General features: G+C 37.7%; 1 protein-coding gene and 2 non-coding genes across 7 annotated transcripts; all 3 read left to right on the forward strand.

The window, feature by feature from the left end:
* Positions 1-5,601: 5,601 nt before the first annotated feature.
* LOC141722004 (small nucleolar RNA R71) lies at positions 5,602-5,706 on the forward strand. Its single transcript, XR_012575042.1, has one exon. It is a non-coding gene; the product is annotated as a small nucleolar RNA R71 (small nucleolar RNA).
* Positions 5,707-6,380: 674 nt separating this feature from the next.
* On the forward strand, positions 6,381-9,496 carry LOC141718073 (uncharacterized). Of its 5 annotated transcripts, XM_074520433.1 has the most exons (10): positions 6,382-6,533; positions 6,607-6,655; positions 6,738-6,807; positions 6,907-7,040; positions 7,122-7,294; positions 7,510-7,617; positions 7,706-7,821; positions 8,787-8,836; positions 8,980-9,073; positions 9,228-9,496. In XM_074520433.1, coding segments are annotated over exons 3-10 (729 nt in total). In that variant the 5' UTR covers positions 6,382-6,533; positions 6,607-6,655; positions 6,738-6,805; the 3' UTR covers positions 9,280-9,496. The 5 variants fall into 5 exon arrangements, 4 of the variants coding, with proteins under 4 accessions (XP_074376532.1, XP_074376534.1, XP_074376531.1 ...); XM_074520431.1 differs by having other exon boundaries at positions 6,381-6,533; positions 6,738-7,040; XM_074520432.1 differs by having other exon boundaries at positions 6,394-6,655.
* Positions 9,497-15,066: 5,570 nt separating this feature from the next.
* LOC141723226 (small nucleolar RNA R71) lies at positions 15,067-15,173 on the forward strand. The gene has a single exon (XR_012576212.1). It is a non-coding gene; the product is annotated as a small nucleolar RNA R71 (small nucleolar RNA).
* Positions 15,174-17,278: the final 2,105 nt, after the last annotated feature.

A 17,278-nucleotide genomic window follows, 5' to 3' on the forward strand; every position in this document is an offset into this window, starting at 1 on the left:
TATTGGCCACTGAATGTTAACTACTGTGGCTCTGAATACAGTCCCCAATGCCTGGGTAAGGTCTTGTGCAAACCTGCTATGGATGTCATGCATTGCATCCATCCTCCTCATCAAGCGCCTATATTGTGCTGAACTCAAACCAGCACTGCCCTCAACATCCTGCTGTTGCTGCTGCGAAGAACCGGCCTCCCCCATCTGATGTCTCTATGCTGCTCTACTAGCCTGAGCTGAACCGTCAGCATATGTCTGATCAGCTGGACGGCCACCCGGCAAGTGATCATAGGAGTAACCGAGCCCCTTCTCATCAGTCTTTCCACCGTCCCACTCCTGCATCACTGCTATAGTCGAACTGTCAATCGGGGCACTAGGCAACTGCAGCTGCTCGTGTGCGAGCCAATGAACTCTAACTGACACACACAGCTTCATCACAATCGACGCATATAGAATAGAACCCGTAGTTCTCCCTCACAGAAACCTCAAAATCCCCTGAAAAATAATGGACCCCAAGTCCATATAATCACCCTGCAGAATACCCCACAATAGCTTTGCCCGATCCACCGTAATATCATACACGTGTGATGAAGGCATAATGTTAACACAAATAAATAAGTTCCATGCACGGGCATACCTGTTCATGCATGATGCAGTGAAAGTAACATACTCGTTTGACCCCTTCTAAATCTTTCAGCGGGTGTTGGGAACGCAGAGAGTAGCAATAATTAAATCCAAGTTAAAATCTTCCCCAGTCTTCATCACCCAATCATCATGACCTGGCTGTCTCTACAGGGCTGATTTATCACCCTCCGAATAACATCCACAGTATAATCCACCGTCAATCCCCTAACCACTGAATACCCGTTCTTATCCGCCTTCCCATTCACGTAAAACTCGCGAACCACACTCATGAGCATAACAGTTAGTGCCTCACAAAAAGCAACCCAAACCATCTCCATAATCATCTCAAGCAACTTACCATTCCTCCCTGGTGGAAGAAAACCTCGCTCCTTGGTTATGGGCTTCGATAGCAGCCTCGTATACTCCGCCTCAGCCTCCAAAGTTGTAAACCTGGGCCTCACACCCCCAACACTAGAAGAATCGGTGGTGCTGCTGCTAACTTCGGTTCTTTGTCTCTTGGGTGCCATTGAATTTGAATAAGTTTGAGAGAAAAGATGTGTGTAAGAGAGATTTATAGTTTTGAGAATTGAAAAGTGATGGAGATGATTGTGTATAAGTGTGTGTATATATATAGTTTAGGGATTAGAATTAGTTTTAGAAAAGAAGTGGGAATTGATTATGGGAATAATGGGAGTAATGGGGTGATTGAAACTGATTTGGAGAGGGAAATATGGAAGGTGGGAGAGGGAAATTCGGATATGATGTGATTTTATTTTGATTTTTTGATTTTTTCTGTTTTTTTAACAGGGGTGCAGCGCGGCCGCCACGCTTCCAGCGCGGGCGCGTCGTGCTCTTGCCAAAAATACTCTATTTTTTCAGTTTTTCTAATTTTTCGTGTTTTCTTCTTGCTTTTCCTTCCTTTTAACTCCTACTAATGTACAACAAGCTTGGTTTACGTCGCTAGCTTGATGTAAAATCCCGAGATCAAGTGGACAATAAAAAGGCACTAACCACCTCATAGTTTGCCGTATTCCCATAGTAATGCTTCAACTTCTATCCATTCACTTTGAATGCTTGGCCTGGATTATTCTCAAAAATCTCCACCGCTCCATGTGGAAACAGTTTTGATAATAAACGGTCCTGACCACCTTGACTTCAACTTTCCAGGAAAAAGACGGAGATGAGAGTTGAACAAAAGAACTTGTTTCCCTGGCACAAATGATTTGAGCACTAGACCCCTATCGTGCCACCTCTTGACTTTCTCCTTATACATATTGTTGTTCTCATACGCTTGAAGTCGAAACTCATCGAGTTCATTCAATTGAAGCATCCTCTTCTTACCAGCTGCATCCAAATCAAGGTTCAACTTCTTCAAAGCCCAATATGCTTTGTGCTCTAGCTCCACATGCAAATGACATCCCTTAACATAAACCAACTAAAATGGAGACATGCCTAGCAGAGTCTTGTATGTTGTTCGATACGCCCAAACAGCTTCATCCAGCTTCAAAGACCAATCCTTTCTTGATAGACATACAACCTTCTCTAGAAAATGCTTGATCTCTCTGTTAGACACCTCAGCTTGACCATTAGTCTGAGGATGGTAGGCTGTAGCAATGCGATGATTCACATTATATCGCTGTATCATAGCAGTGGACTTGTGATTGCAGAAATGTGATCCCTCATCACTGATTATGACTCTTGGAGTCCCAAATCTTGTGAATATCTGCTTATGAAGAAAATTAAGCACTACCTTTGCATCATTCATTGGCAAAGCCTTGACTCCCACCCATTTCGAGATATAATCAACCGCCAACAAGATATACTGATTATTGCAAGATGAGACAAATGGCCCCATAAAGTCAATTCCCCAAACATCGAAGACCTCAACCTCGAGAAGCTCATTAAGAAGCATCTCATCCCTCTTAGACATATTACCCACACGCTGGCAGCGATCATACTTCAAAATGAACCGATGCGCATCCTTAAACAATATAGGCCAGAAGAATCCTGCTTGAAGGATACGAGCTACTGTCTTCTCTCCACCATAGTGGCCTCCATAAACAGTCGAATGACAGTCTCATAAGATACCCTATGTCTCACTGTAAAGAATACATCTCCTGATGATTTGGTCAGCTCCTTGTCTAAATGAAAATGGCTCATCCCATATGTACCACTTCACCTCATGAAGAAACTTCTTCCTTTGAGTAGAAGACAAGTCTGGAGGTATAATATTGCTCACAAGGTAGTTCACAATGTCTGCGAACCACAGTTCTTCCTCTTGCACCCCAAATAATTACTCATAGGGAAAAGACTCATTAATCAATGTCTTATCCTGTAAAGCTGTACTTGGATCTTCTACCCGAGATAGATGATCAGCGACTTGATTCTCAGTACCTTTCCTATCCTTGATCTCCAATTCAAACTCCTGAAGTAAAAGAACCCATCGAATCAATCTAGGCTTCGAGTTCTTCTTTGAGACCAGATAGCGAATATCAGCGTGATCAGTGAAAATTCATCTTTGTCCCAAACAAATAAGATCGAAACTTCTCAAAACCATAGAAAATGGCTAAGAGTTATTTCTCAGTAGTAGTATAGTTCAGTTAAGCACCATTGAGGGTCTTACTAGCATAGTAGACCAAATGAAATATGTTGTTCTTCCTTTGCCCAAGAACTGCTCCAACTGCATAGTCACTTGCATTGCACATCATTTCAAAAGGCTCATTCCAATCAGGTTTTTTATGACAGGTGCCGTGATTAAACTCTTCTTTAATATCTCAAAAGCAGCTCGACACTCATCATCAAACTTAAAAGGAACATCTTTCTTTAGAAGATTGCACAACGGTTTAGAGATTTTAGAAAAGTCCTTGACGAACCGCATATGGAAGCCTGCATGACCAAGAAAGCTGCGTACTCCCTTAACAGAAATTGGTGGAGGAAGGTTTTCAATGACCCCCACCTTGGCTTTGTCCACCTCAAGACCCTTACTAGAGACCTTGCGCCCAAGAATGATGCCCTGTTGCACCATAAAGTGACATTTCTCCTAGTTGAGAACCAGATTGGTCTCAATACACCTTTTAAGAACTGCGCCAAGATTATGCAAGCACTCGTCGAAAGAATTTCCGAACACAGAAAAATCATCTATAAACACCTCCATATTCTGTCCAATCATGTTAGAAAAAATAGCCATCATGTATCTCTGAAATGTGGCAAGTGTACCACACAACCCAAAAGAAACTCTTCTAAAAGCAAAAGTACCAAATAGACAAGTGAAGGTTGTATTTTCTTGATCTTCCGGAGTGATACAAATCTGATTATAACCCGAATAGCCATCCATAAGATAGTAGTACTCATGCACAGCCAACATGTCAAACATCTAATCAATAAAAGGAAGAGGAAAGTGATCCTTCCTTGTGGATTTGTTTAGCTTCCTATAATCCATGCAAACTCTCCACCCCGTGACTGTTCGAGTAGGAATGAGCTCATTTTTGTCATTAGCAACCACTGTGATGCCTCCTTTCTTCGACACACACTGAATTGGACTCAGCCAAGAACTGTCAGAAATAGGATAGATGATCCCTGCATCTAGACACTTGAGAATTTCCTTCTTCACAACCTCTTTCATTATCGGATTTAGCCTTATCTGTTGCTCAACAGTCGGCTTACTTCCTTTCTCTAGCAAATTTTTTATGCATGCAATATGAAGGGCTAATTCCCTTGATATCTGCTATAGTCCATCCAATTGCTGATTTGAACTCTTTCATAATTCTCAAGAGCTTTTCCTCATCACTACCTGAAAGGTTAGATGTAATAATAACAGGAAAAGTAGATGCATCACATAAAAAGCATACCTCAAGTGTCTAGGCAATGGTTTAAGCTCGAGCGTAGGAGCTTCCTCGATAGATGGCTTGAGACGCTCCTCAGCATTTTTCAGTTCTTACGTTCCAAGAGATTCAAAAGGCATATCTAGCCTTCTCTTCCAAGGAGAAACATTCAAATACTGCAACTGCTCATCACCTTCATCATCTTCACTATCTGAATTCCCCAACAAGGCCTTCTCTAAGGCATCAGACCTTAGCATTTGAACAAGTTCTGAAGTAACCATAGAATCAACCAATTTCACTTTTAAGCACTCCTCATTATCAGTAGGGAATTTCATTGTATTGAATACGTTAAAAGTCACATCCTGATCCAGCACTCGCATAATGAGCTCACCCTTCTGCACATCTATCAAGGTTCGGCCAGCCAAGAATGGTCTTCCCAAGATTATGGGAATCTTTTTGTCCTCCTCGAAAGAAAGAATTACAAAATCAGCAGGAAAAATGAGTTTGTCCACCTTGACCAAGACATTATCTTGGCTCTTGCACATGAGCCTCAACTCCTACAATTAATATTTTTCATTAGATTGACTTGTACCTCCATGTGGTAACTGCTGAAGTTGGAGTTGTTGTCTTGGAGCATATTGCGGTTGTTGAAAACCAGGAAGGTTGTACTGCTTTGCTGCATACTGCCGATAAGGTTGTTGAACCACATTCCGAGTGTTGCTCCAACTAAAGTTAGGATGATTACGGTTGTTGGGATGGTAGGTGGCTGGAACTGGGTGATGCGACCTCTGAAAGTTGCTCACGAACTGAGCTGATTCACTAGATATAGCTCACTACTCTGTCTATATGCACACCAGCACAAAGCTCACAAACACTAGTAATATGATTAAGTCCATAATTAGCCAAAGAATCCACCTTCATCGTCAAAACCTTAAGCTGAGCAGCTATCGCAATAGTTGCATCCACCTCTAGAATTCCTTCTACCTTGCCTTGATTTAGTCTCTGAGAAGGGTTCTAGTATTCATTAGCAGCCATCAGTTCAATTAACTTCTAAGCTTCATCGTAGCTCTTAGCCCATAAGGCTCCACCTGACGCTGCATCGAGCATGGGTCTAGACTGTGCTCTCAAGCCATTATAAAAGCAGTTAATAATCATCCAATCAGGCATTCTATGATGATGACACTTTCTAAGCATCTCCTTATAACGATCCCAAGCTTCACACAAAGACTCTCCTGATTGATGCGCAAATTGAGTAAGAGCATTCCTGATTGCATCATTCTTTGCCATAGGAAAGAACTTAGTAAGAAACTTTTGAGCAAGATCTTCTCATTTAGTGATAGAGCCTGGAGGTAGTGAATGCAACCAACTTAGCTTTATCCCTCAGAGAGAATGGAAAAAGCCTTAACTTTATAGCATCTTCAGACACGTTGTTGAATTTGAAAGTATCGCAGATCTCGATGAAATCTCTGATATGCATGTTGGGATCTTCCGTTGGAGAACCCCCAAACACTACGCCATAAGTGGGCTACTGTAATGCAAGTGTTACAAGGAGCGTTACATTAGCTAAGAAATTTTTGCTCTATTATAACACTAGTCAATTACCGTTACGATAGCTATAAAACTAGTGTTGCATTGAAATAGCGGTGTTGCACAACATGTAACACCAGCACCTGGTGTTACATTAGTTACTTTTTTTAATTTTAAAAAATATTAAAGTGGAAATATTCTTATAAATTAATAAAACTATATTCTGGTTATTAGTGAATGAAAAATGTAATATATATATATATAATAAAATTTATAAAATTTATTCGTTAATATAAAAGTTGCTTTGTTAATTTTTATTTAATAAATAATAATTTAATATTTCAAATTAAAAAGTAAAATATAAATTATTAAAAAATAGCACACTACGTGAATTATTGGTCGGTATTTTTCCCTCCGGATGAAAACACAGTGGTACTTGGACCAAAAAACACAGAGACAAACCCACCCTCTTCCAAACATTTGCTCTGTCGACTCTTTTACCAATATTCTCTCTCGGCTTTCTGAAAACACCGTATCGAAGAATGAATTGAAGAATACAATGAAGATTTGGTATTTGAATACACATGTTTATGGCTCTAATTTGAAGGCCTTTACTAATTTTTCAATTTATTTGATTTTTCAGGGTTTTAGGGCTTCAAATTGGGGCTTTTTTCTTTTACTCAGATTTAGTGGTAAATATCTACTCTATTTGCTCCGATTTTAACATATCTAAATATTTTCTTCAATTAACATATATTTCATTATGAAATTCAGGTGACTAGAGCTGTGAAATTGGACGTTAGAGCTTTTTCTCATATTCAATTGGGTTTCTAGTTTTAGGAATGTATGTCCTAATTAGGGCTTTTCTCAAATTCGATTGGGTTCTGTTTATATATGTGTGTATATATGCACTGGTTTTGTTGAATTATTTATGTGTATGTAGGGAACTAATGATTGCTAGTTCTCTCTACAATCCCTTAATTGTTCCTCTTGTCGGATTTTGTGTTGATTTGGATGAGGGCTTGTTTTTGTTGTACAAGTATGTGTCTGGTGGAAACCTAGAGAGATATTTGCATGGTATGGTTTTTAACTCTTATTAATTCTAGTGTTCATCTTGATAACTTCAAACTCTATCTAACAAAATTGTGTATATTGCAGAAAAGAAAAAGGGTGTATATGGCGGTTGTTCACTTCCCTGGTCTGTGAGGTATGAGGTTGCTACAGGAATTGCAGAGGCCATTGGGTATTTATATAATGGAACTGATAGATGTGTAGTTCATAGAGACATTAAGCCCTCAAACATTCTTCTCTCTTCCAATAAAAACCCGAAGGTGAGAGATGAGCTTTGTTTAGTAAAATTCTTACATTGTAGTTAATATTGATTTTATAGAAGGAACATATTAGATGATTGATTAAAATGTTAATCTTAATACTTTAAATGATTCTGTATTTGTGTGACTTTGGATTAGCTACATGGACTGAAGTACCTTATGTCCCTTTTCTTCGCAAAATTGCTAAAGGAACATTTGGGTATTTAACTTTTCAGGTCGATAAATTGTATGGATGGAAAACTTGTCACAATGCATCAATTGTGAAGGCAATGAAGCAACAAAGTAAAGATGTCCAGAATGAATTTGATAGGAGGCTTACTGAGGTTATATTATCTATTATAATTCTAAATTTTTCTCAGGCTGTCAGGCATGTATAGACAATAACACATTTTTATTTTAGGATAACTTCAGATTATTGCACAGTTCAAGGAACAAGGATGGAATAGTAACCTGTACTATAAAACTGAAAAGAAAAAGATGGAAAAGACTATAAGTGTTGCACCTATTGTACCTACAAGTGCAATCAGGTAAATAAACTAGTTTTATCCTTGTAAATCTTTTCTTTCTAATACTTATAGAGCAGCATTGTGATTCTGGGTGGTTGACAAAACTGTGGTGATTTTTCATTAACTTTTTTAAACTAGTTTTTATGTAATTATGTATGCTCTACTCTTATGTATGACATTGGCTACAATGTAGATAAGCTCGAGGAGAAGTTCTCAGAAAAAATTAGTTTATTGGCTTCAAAATTTTGTAGGAAAGATATCTGATTTTTTTAATTAAACTGATGAGTTCTCTTCATGTATCTTTTCTTCATGTATCTTTGGCTGTGCATATAATTAAAGTAAATTTAAGTTAGTTTTATTTAATACAATTAAAAATAAAATACGTGTTTTAATAAAAAATATATATTCATGATAGTAATTTTATACTTTTATATCTATATAAATATTTCAACTTATAAATTATAAATTAAAGAAAAGTTATTATAATAATAAGAATAATAACATATTTAAAAATGGCAAAAACAAAATTAGCAAACATTACTTACATATATTATAAAATAAAAATACATAACTCTAACATTGTTTATTATATTAGAAATTAAAATTTTAATTCTGGCTAATAATTAAATAATATTTAAAAATGTTTTAAGGTAGTATATTATATGCATCACAGAGCCGATGGCTTAACAGAGCAACACAAATACACATGAATTAACATTTCTTGGTATTAGTTTAGTTTTAAGTATCATCTGTCTCTCAAACTTGTTCTTTTAAATTTCAAATTCTCTATGCTATCTCTTTCCTTATCAGCTATACAATTATCTTGGTAATATCAGGCTTGAAACTGTTCTGCATTGGTTGTCTTGTACAATTTATACAAGTTTTAATTCACCAGGGTTTCATCACCCTGTTCTCCATTAGCAGCTGAACTCATCACCTTTTACATATTACTAACATTATTTTTTATTTTTGCAATGCTGTTACAGTGATGGCGTAACTTTAAAAAAACTGTCAGCTGTTACAGTTAACATCCAAGGTAAGTTGTTTATGAGTATACAAAGTTCTACTATTTTAAAGTGGCGTGAAGTCTTTGTTATGTTGCATGTGTGTGTAATTATTTATGAACAATCCTTAATCATTAATCTATTTTAATTTCTTATATAAGGATTACATTTTCAGGTAACTGTTGGGGCTTCGTTTTGTCACAAACAATAGCCTTGCAAGATTCTACAACAGTCAATTTTAAGATATGGGATACTTATGGCCAAGAGAGGTATATTGTTATGACCAAATTATCATCCTGGGCTGATTGTACCATTTAAGAATTCAAAAGTTATTCTTAAGGGCGCAGATTGACTTCTGTCTTTACCTGTTTCACATTTATACATTCCATGAGCGATCATTAATTCTATGTGGTATCTTTTCAGGTATGCAACATTAGCACCTCTTTTATGTCACAAGTATGCCTATTCCACCTGAGTTTTAAATTACAAGCTTCATGTGTAATTACATATTGATTATAGTACGAGCATGATGTTGTGCCCTTTATTCCCTATATTTTTTAACAGGAAAAAACAATGTAATTTAGAAAAGTGTCCGATAGAAGGTCATGAGAATAATTTCAAAAATAGATAAAAAGACTGTTACATTTGCTTGTTCTGGTATAATATTTGTCTACATATAATGTTACATTACATATGTTACTAGTGTTACAATAGATAAAAAGGCTGTTACAATACACATATTCCAGTGTTGCCTAACTAAAAACTGGTGTTACAATAAATAAAATCTACTGTTACAATAGGCAATGCGGGACCCAAAGGTGGGTCCACGTGAGACCACGTGGCACCAGTGGTCCCACTTATGCAATCTTGATCAAGCTATTGTATCACTCATTTTGTGTTATATTTGGGCCTGTTAGTGTTACAGTAGGTGCCTATTGTAACATTTTCCTCTCTGTTACAATAGATCGGTGAAGTGTTACATTAGGGTATCTATTGTAATGCTCGTATACGTAACGCCCCCTGGTGTTACAATAGACCTATTGTAACGCTTTTGGGGCCTATTGTAACACCATTTAGGAATTACAATAGCCCACTTATGGCGTAGTGAAACTGAACTGAATTCTGCACCATCTGAATCGTGCTAGCCTTGATTTGAAAAGTGTTAGTCGCGATGGTTGGTCTGACAATGCTAGACTGAATATCATTGATCTTCGGTTGAGAATAATCCATCAAAGCCTTCGTATACGCTTCTGGTTCACCCATTGCAACAAGAGCTTCTTCAACTTTTTCAACTAAGACCACTTCTACAACTTCCTCCTTTGCTTTATCCAGTGTTCTCTTTCGAGATCGAGAACGCTTTAGCATACACGCTCCCTTGAGTACCTTAAAAAGCAACAAACAAGTAAAATATTTGAGTCGGTGAACTTTAATGACCACTGTTAGGGCGTAAACACGCGCTAAAATTCACATAAGTATACACGTTCGCAAGTAGTATAAGATATAAATCAGATTCGTTCTCACAGAGACTGGTTTAGGTTAAGTTCAATTTATGCACCTATACAAAAATATATGGTTATCGTTCAATGCTAAGACAAATAAAAAATTGGGTTTTAATTAAATTAAGAGATTATACTAAATAACATTAACTAAGAGAATTGAGGTTGAATTGCTATATATGACAAACATGGGGTCCTAACTTCATTAAATACTTCATTCAATAGCCTTTTTGTTCTTAACCTTAGCATGTAATGGTTATGACACTAATCAGGTAACACGAAACTAGTAAATGCCAAATTTCGTTGTACGAATACCCTACTACCAAACATCCACAAAAGAGATAGAAGTTGAATAGACACCAATTATGCTTAGTCCTTATATGTCTATAAGAATTGAAAACATAACGTTTTAATGCACAAGTAATCTATCGTGATTACATAGGGAAAGTAAGATGGTTAAAATTACCTATGAATCATGCATAATAAATAAATGAACCTATGCTAGCATGGCAAGTACTAAACCTCTATATTCAATGTCGCTTCAATAGAGATTAACATATTATCTTATATGTTAGCTACCCACATAAGACGAATAAGCACAACCAATACTACGTTATCATACAATCACCACATACTAAGGTATCGAAATAATTTAACTAAAGAAATCCAAAAATAAATCCGCAAGAACCCCACGATAACGATTAGTTCATAACCGAACTCATCGTCACCATGGGTTCCAATGAAAGCATGATAATAGAAAATATGAGAGTACTAGGGTTCAAGAACAAATCAAAAACGAGCATCCAAGTATCAACTATATTAAAGAAAACAAAATTCTTCTTCTCCGTAGCCTTCTCATGCTCTCTAGGTCTTCTTATTGCTCTCACAGGCCTCCTTGTTGTTAAAAACGTCTTTTTTTATGGGTATATATAGGCTCTAGGATGACCAGGACTCTCAAAAACTTCAATTTCGACTAAAATCAGGATTCTGGGGCAGAAACCGGGTGCGGCTGCGTGCCTTCGGGCGCGACCGCGCTGACATTCTGGAATTTTTCTGACAAATCTTGTTTTGGCCATATCTTGAGTTCTGCTCGTCAAAATTAGGAGATTCACTGCCCACACAAAGCTAACGAGATTCTCTACAACTTGAGAATGGCCTAGGCTTATAACTCTGATCTCTTTTCAGCATATTTCTTTGAAAAGCTCCTTTTTTCATTTAACTGATGCCTGAAATATAATAACGCAAAAACACATCAAAAATACCAACAACTTGAGTCCAAAACACCAACTTAAGCCTGTAATGAAGTGTTCCAAGTAGATATAAAATCCACTTATCACACCCCCAAACTTGAATCGATGCTTGTCCTCAAGCATAAACAGACTTAAAACTACAAAACAAAACTAATGCATGAATGCAACTACATAAATGCAACTAAATGATAATGCAATTGATCCCCTCAGAATAATCATAACCAACTAACAAGCTAATGCCTCTAAGAATGCAATGACTCAAAACAGAGCTCAAGTAAATCTCACAAATCAACTCACAAACCAGAATGTGCATGTGTGGATGCTTAACAGATATACTATCGACACTAGATCAATAACCATAATTTATCTATCATCGAAAAAATCAAAAGTTTATAAACAGAATATACAATAAACGCATAATGACTCACAACACCTCCTTTCTACTAGAGTTATACAAGGATTCACGCTATTATTGAACACATAACAAAGATGCTTATTTGACCGTGCAATGAATGAGGTCCCAAAAGACTAATGCAATAATACCCATGTAGCGAGCATTAGGTTAGCGGATCCCGGACTATGAAAAATCTTAGGTCACTAGGCACAAAATACCCAAGAACTTAATAACTCGAGTATTAAAGAGCTCACTCTTCATCAATTATGCATAAATACATACTTTTTTTTCTTTTCTTTTTTTCTTTTTTTTCCAACAATTTTGAATGAGTGTGTTTCGCTCCATCTCATTCAACCCTAGACTACTCATAAATTATGAGCTGGCTACTAGCCATTTGACGCCTAGCCTTACAACAATTAGCAATGAAATCCAAGTTTTTCTCCAGTTTAAAAATTCAATGTGTTTTTTGTCATTACAAGGATACCAAATATTCTAAATATAACCAAGTGATTAAATATCAACAACAAACAAGTATGATCATGATCTACATCAAAAGCAACCCTATAAGACTTTGTGAAAATATTTGTTTCTGGCATGCAAATCAATTCATTAGGACTTAAACATCCCTCTATTCATCATCACTACACTCACATCAACATCAACTAATCAAATAGCATAGTTGATCTTAAGGGATCATGCTAAATATGCATGCAAATGCAACTATATGAAATCACATAAAAAACAAACAAATATGTCCTATATGAACAATCATGCAACACTACGAATGAAATACAACTATATGCAACATGAATCTATATGAACTATATGGACACACACAAACTAATCCTTACATTATCACCCCCAAACTTAAAATTTTCAATGTCCTCATTGAAGGTAATAATAATGATTTCAGGCATACCTAGTTAGCAGGAGGATCACCCTCTTCGGGTGGAGGATCAGGTGGCCAATCAATCTCGACACTAGTGTCTCGGGAAACAATACCTAGAGCGTATATCAAATCTGCAGCAAAACCACGGTGAATGTCGTGCATGGCCTCAATACGTCGAATCAACCTTCTATACTGCGCATCACCAATACCAAACCTATCAATTATCTGTGGTGCATGATAGGGACCATCTGTAAATACGAGGGGAACCGTTCGGTCACCCTTTAGCTTATCATAGATATATTCCAACCCCTTGTCCGATGGTGCACCTAAGAATGCATAACTCAAGTGATCTGGCAGTGGGTTGAGCTCAAGTGTGAGAGCTTCTTAAATTGACGGTTCGAGAAGCTCCTGGGAAATTTTCAGCTCTTCTAACCCAAGAGAATCGAATGGCATATCCAACTTCCTCTTCCACGGAGGTGCATTCAAAACCTGCAGTTGTTATGCCCCTTCTTCATCTTTACTATATAACTCCCTTGTTAAGGATCTCTCTAAGGTATCTGACTTTGGCAATTGCTCAAGCTCCGAATTCACTACATAGTCGACCCACTCTACCTTAAAACACTCCTCTTTAGCTATGGGTAACTTTATTGCCTTGAACACATTAAAAGTGACCTTTTGATCGTGAACCTTCATCGTAAGCTCTCCTTTTTACACATTGATCATAGTTCGGCCTATAGCCAAGAATGGTCTTCCCAAGATGATGGGAATCTTCTTATCCTCCTCAAAATCAAGAATTACAAAGTCAACAGGAAAGATAAGTTTGTCCACCTTGACCAACACATCCTCCACAATGCCTCGTGGATATGTAATAGAACGATCGGCCAACTGCAAGGACATATATGTTGGCTTCGGATCAGGTAGACCAGGCTTCTTGAAAATAGACAAGGGCATCAGATTGATTCTAGCTCCCAAGTCACATAAACACTTGTCGAAAGACAAGTTTCCAATAGTGCAAGGAATAGTGAAGCTTCCAGGATCTTTAAGCTTCGGAGGTAACTTCTGTTGCAGCACAACACTGCATTCCTCCGTTAGAGCAACAGTCTCTAAGTCATCGAGCTTCACTTTCCGAGAGAGAATACCTTTCATAAACCTCGCATAGCTAGGCACCTGTTCAAGAGCTTCAGCGAAAGGTATGTTGATATGAAGTTTCTTGAACACCTCCAGAAACTTAGCAAATTGCTTATCCAACTTCTGCTTCTGTAGCCTCTTAGGAAAAGGAGGTGGAGGATAGACCTGCTTCTCCCCTGTATTACCCTCAGGAGGAGTGTGTTCCATATTTTTCTTCCTTGGTTCCACCTCGGCATCCTTCAGTACTTCTTCTTCAGCCAAAACTTCAGATTCCGGAACTTGAGATTTTTCAAGGCTTGCAACCTTCCCAGACCTCAATGTAATTGCCTTAACCTGCTCTTCTGCTTCCCTCTTTCCTGGAACTTTTGTATCACTAGAAAGCATTTCCGGTAGTCGATTCAATAAGGTGTTAGCAATTTGTCCTATCTGGTTCTCCAGAGTCTTGATAGAAACAACATGGCTTTGGCATATAAGAGCCTGATTTTTGCACATAAGCCTCAACTTCTCCAATTCATATTTTTCAATCGAATATTGACCTGCACCTCTATGAGTTTGAGGTTGAAGTTTTTATATTGGTGCGAGTTGTTTCTGAAAACCAGGGTGATTGAATTGCTTATTTTTAAACTGCTGGAACGGCTGTTGCATCGCATTCTGATTGTTGCTCCAGCTGAAGTTAGGATGATTCCAGTTGCCAGGATGATAAGGGTCTGGAACTGGTTGCTGCGATCTCTGAAAGTTGCTCATAAACTGAGTTGATTCACTAGATATAGCGCATTGCTCCGTCGCATGCGAACCTGCACAAAGCTCACAAACATTCGTCCTCTGATGAACTCTATAGTTAGCCAGCAAATCGATCTTTATAGATAATGCCTTTAGTTGAGTAGTGATAGTCGTAGCTGTATCCACTTGAAGAACTCCTGCCACCTTGCTCTGTGGCAATCTCTGAGTTGGATACTGATATTCATTGGTAGCCATCAGTTCAATTAGATCGTAATCTTTATCATAGCTCTTAGCCCATAAGGCTCCACCTGATGCTGCATCGAGCATGGGTCTGGACTGTGCTCCCAAACCATTATAAAAACAATTGATGATCATCCAATCAGGTATTCCATGATGAGGACACTTCCTAAGCATCTCCTTGTAGTGCTCCCAAGCTTAATATAAAGATTCTCCTGATTGCTGCGCAAATTGAGTAAGAGCATTCCTGATTGCAGTTGTCTTTGCCATAGGGAAGAATTTAGTGAGAAACTTTTGAGCAGGATCTTCCCAAGTAGTAATCGAACCAGCTGGTGGAGAGTGTAACCAGCTCTTAGCCTTGTCCCTCAGAGAGAATGGGAATAGTCTCAGCTTCACAACATCTTCAGAAACACCGTTGAACTTGAAAGAGTTACCAAAATACGAAGTTATCTTCTCGCAGATCTCAATGAAATCCCTAATGTGCATATTGGGATCTTCTGTTAGAGAACCCCCAAACTGGATTGAATTCTGCACCCATTGAATTATGCCAGGCTTGATCTCAAAGGTATTAGCTGTGATAGCTGGCCTGACAATGCTAGATTGAATGTCATTGATCTTGGGTTGAGAAAAATCCATCAAGGCTTTCGTTCGTGCTGCTGGATCTCCCATTGTAACGAGTACCTGAAATACAAACAAATAAACCATGAAAGTAAAAGAATCTGAGTCAGTGAAATTTAACGACCACTGATGACAAGCACATAAACTAAATAATTAACACCGAGGCCCCGACAGCGGTGCCAAAAACTTGTGAGGGCGCAAACATGTGCTAAAATTCGCGCAAGTATACGCGTTCGCAAGTAGTATAAGATATAAATCAGATTCATTCCCACAGAGACTTGTTTAGGTTAAGTTCAATTTATGCACCTATACAACAATATATGGTTATCGTTCAATGCTAAGATAAATATTAATTGGGTTTTGATTAAACTAAGAGATTATACTAAATAACATTAACTAAGAGAATTAAGGTTGAATTGCTATATATGACAAACATGAGATCCTAACTTCATTAAATACTTCATTCAATAGACTTTTTGTTCTTAATCTTAGCATGTACTGGTGATGACACTAATCAGATAACACGAAACTAGTAAACGCCAACGTTCGTTGTACGAATACCCTACTATCAAGCATTCACAAAAGAGATAGAAGTTGAATAGACGCCAATTATGTTTAGTCCTTATATGTCTATAAGAATTGAAAACATAACAGTTTAATGCGCAAGTTATCTATCGTGATTACATAGGGCAAGTAAGATGGTTAAAATTACCTACGAATCATGCATAACAAATACATGAACCTATGTTAGCATGGCAAGTTCTAAACCTCTATATTTAATGTCACTTCAATAGAGATTAACACGCTATCTTATATGTTAGCTACGCACATAAGACGAATAAGCACAACCAATACTACGTTATCATACAATCACCACATACTAAGGTATCGAAACAATTTAACTAAAGAAATCCATAATAAATCCGCTAGAACCCCACGATAAAGAATAGTTCATAACCGAACTCATTGTCACCATGGTTTTCAATGAAAGCATGATAATAAACAATATGAGAGTACTAGGGTTCAAGAACAAATCGAAAACGAGCATCCAAGTATAAATTATATTAAAGAAAACAAAAGTCTTCTTCTCCGTAGCCTTCTCGTGCTCTCTAGGTTTTCTTATTACTATCACATGCCTCCTTTTTGTTAAAAACGTCTTTTTATGGGTATATATAGGCTCCAGAATGACCAGGACTCTCAAAATCTTTAATTTTGACTAAAATCAGGATTCTGGGGCAGAAACCGGGCGCGGCCGCGCGGCCTTCGGGCGGCCGCGCCGACATTCTGGAATTTTTCTGACAAATCTTGTTTTGGCCATATCTTGAGTTCTGCTCGTCAGAATTAGGCGATTCAACTGCCCACGTGAAGTTAACGAGATTCTCTACAGCTTGAGAATGGAATAGGATTCTAACTCTGATCTCTTTTCAGCATATTTCTTTGAAAAGCTCCTTTCTTCATTTAATTGATGCCTGAAATGCAATCACGCAAAAACACATCAAATATTCCAACAACTTGAGTCCAAAACACCAACTTAAGCCTGTAATGAAGTGTTCTATGTAGATATAAAATCCACTTATCAACCACTGATATCAAGCACATAAACTAAAAGTAAACCACGAGTCCCCGACAACGGCGCAAAAAACTTGTTAGGACGAAACACACGATAATATTACACGCAAGTATACGCGTTCGCAAGTGATATATAATTATTTCTAGTTCATTCCCACAGAGACTCTTTTAGA

The sequence above is a fragment of the Apium graveolens genome, chromosome 4 (genome assembly GCF_009905375.1).
Source record: "Apium graveolens cultivar Ventura chromosome 4, ASM990537v1, whole genome shotgun sequence".
Lineage (NCBI taxonomy): Eukaryota > Viridiplantae > Streptophyta > Magnoliopsida > Apiales > Apiaceae > Apium > Apium graveolens.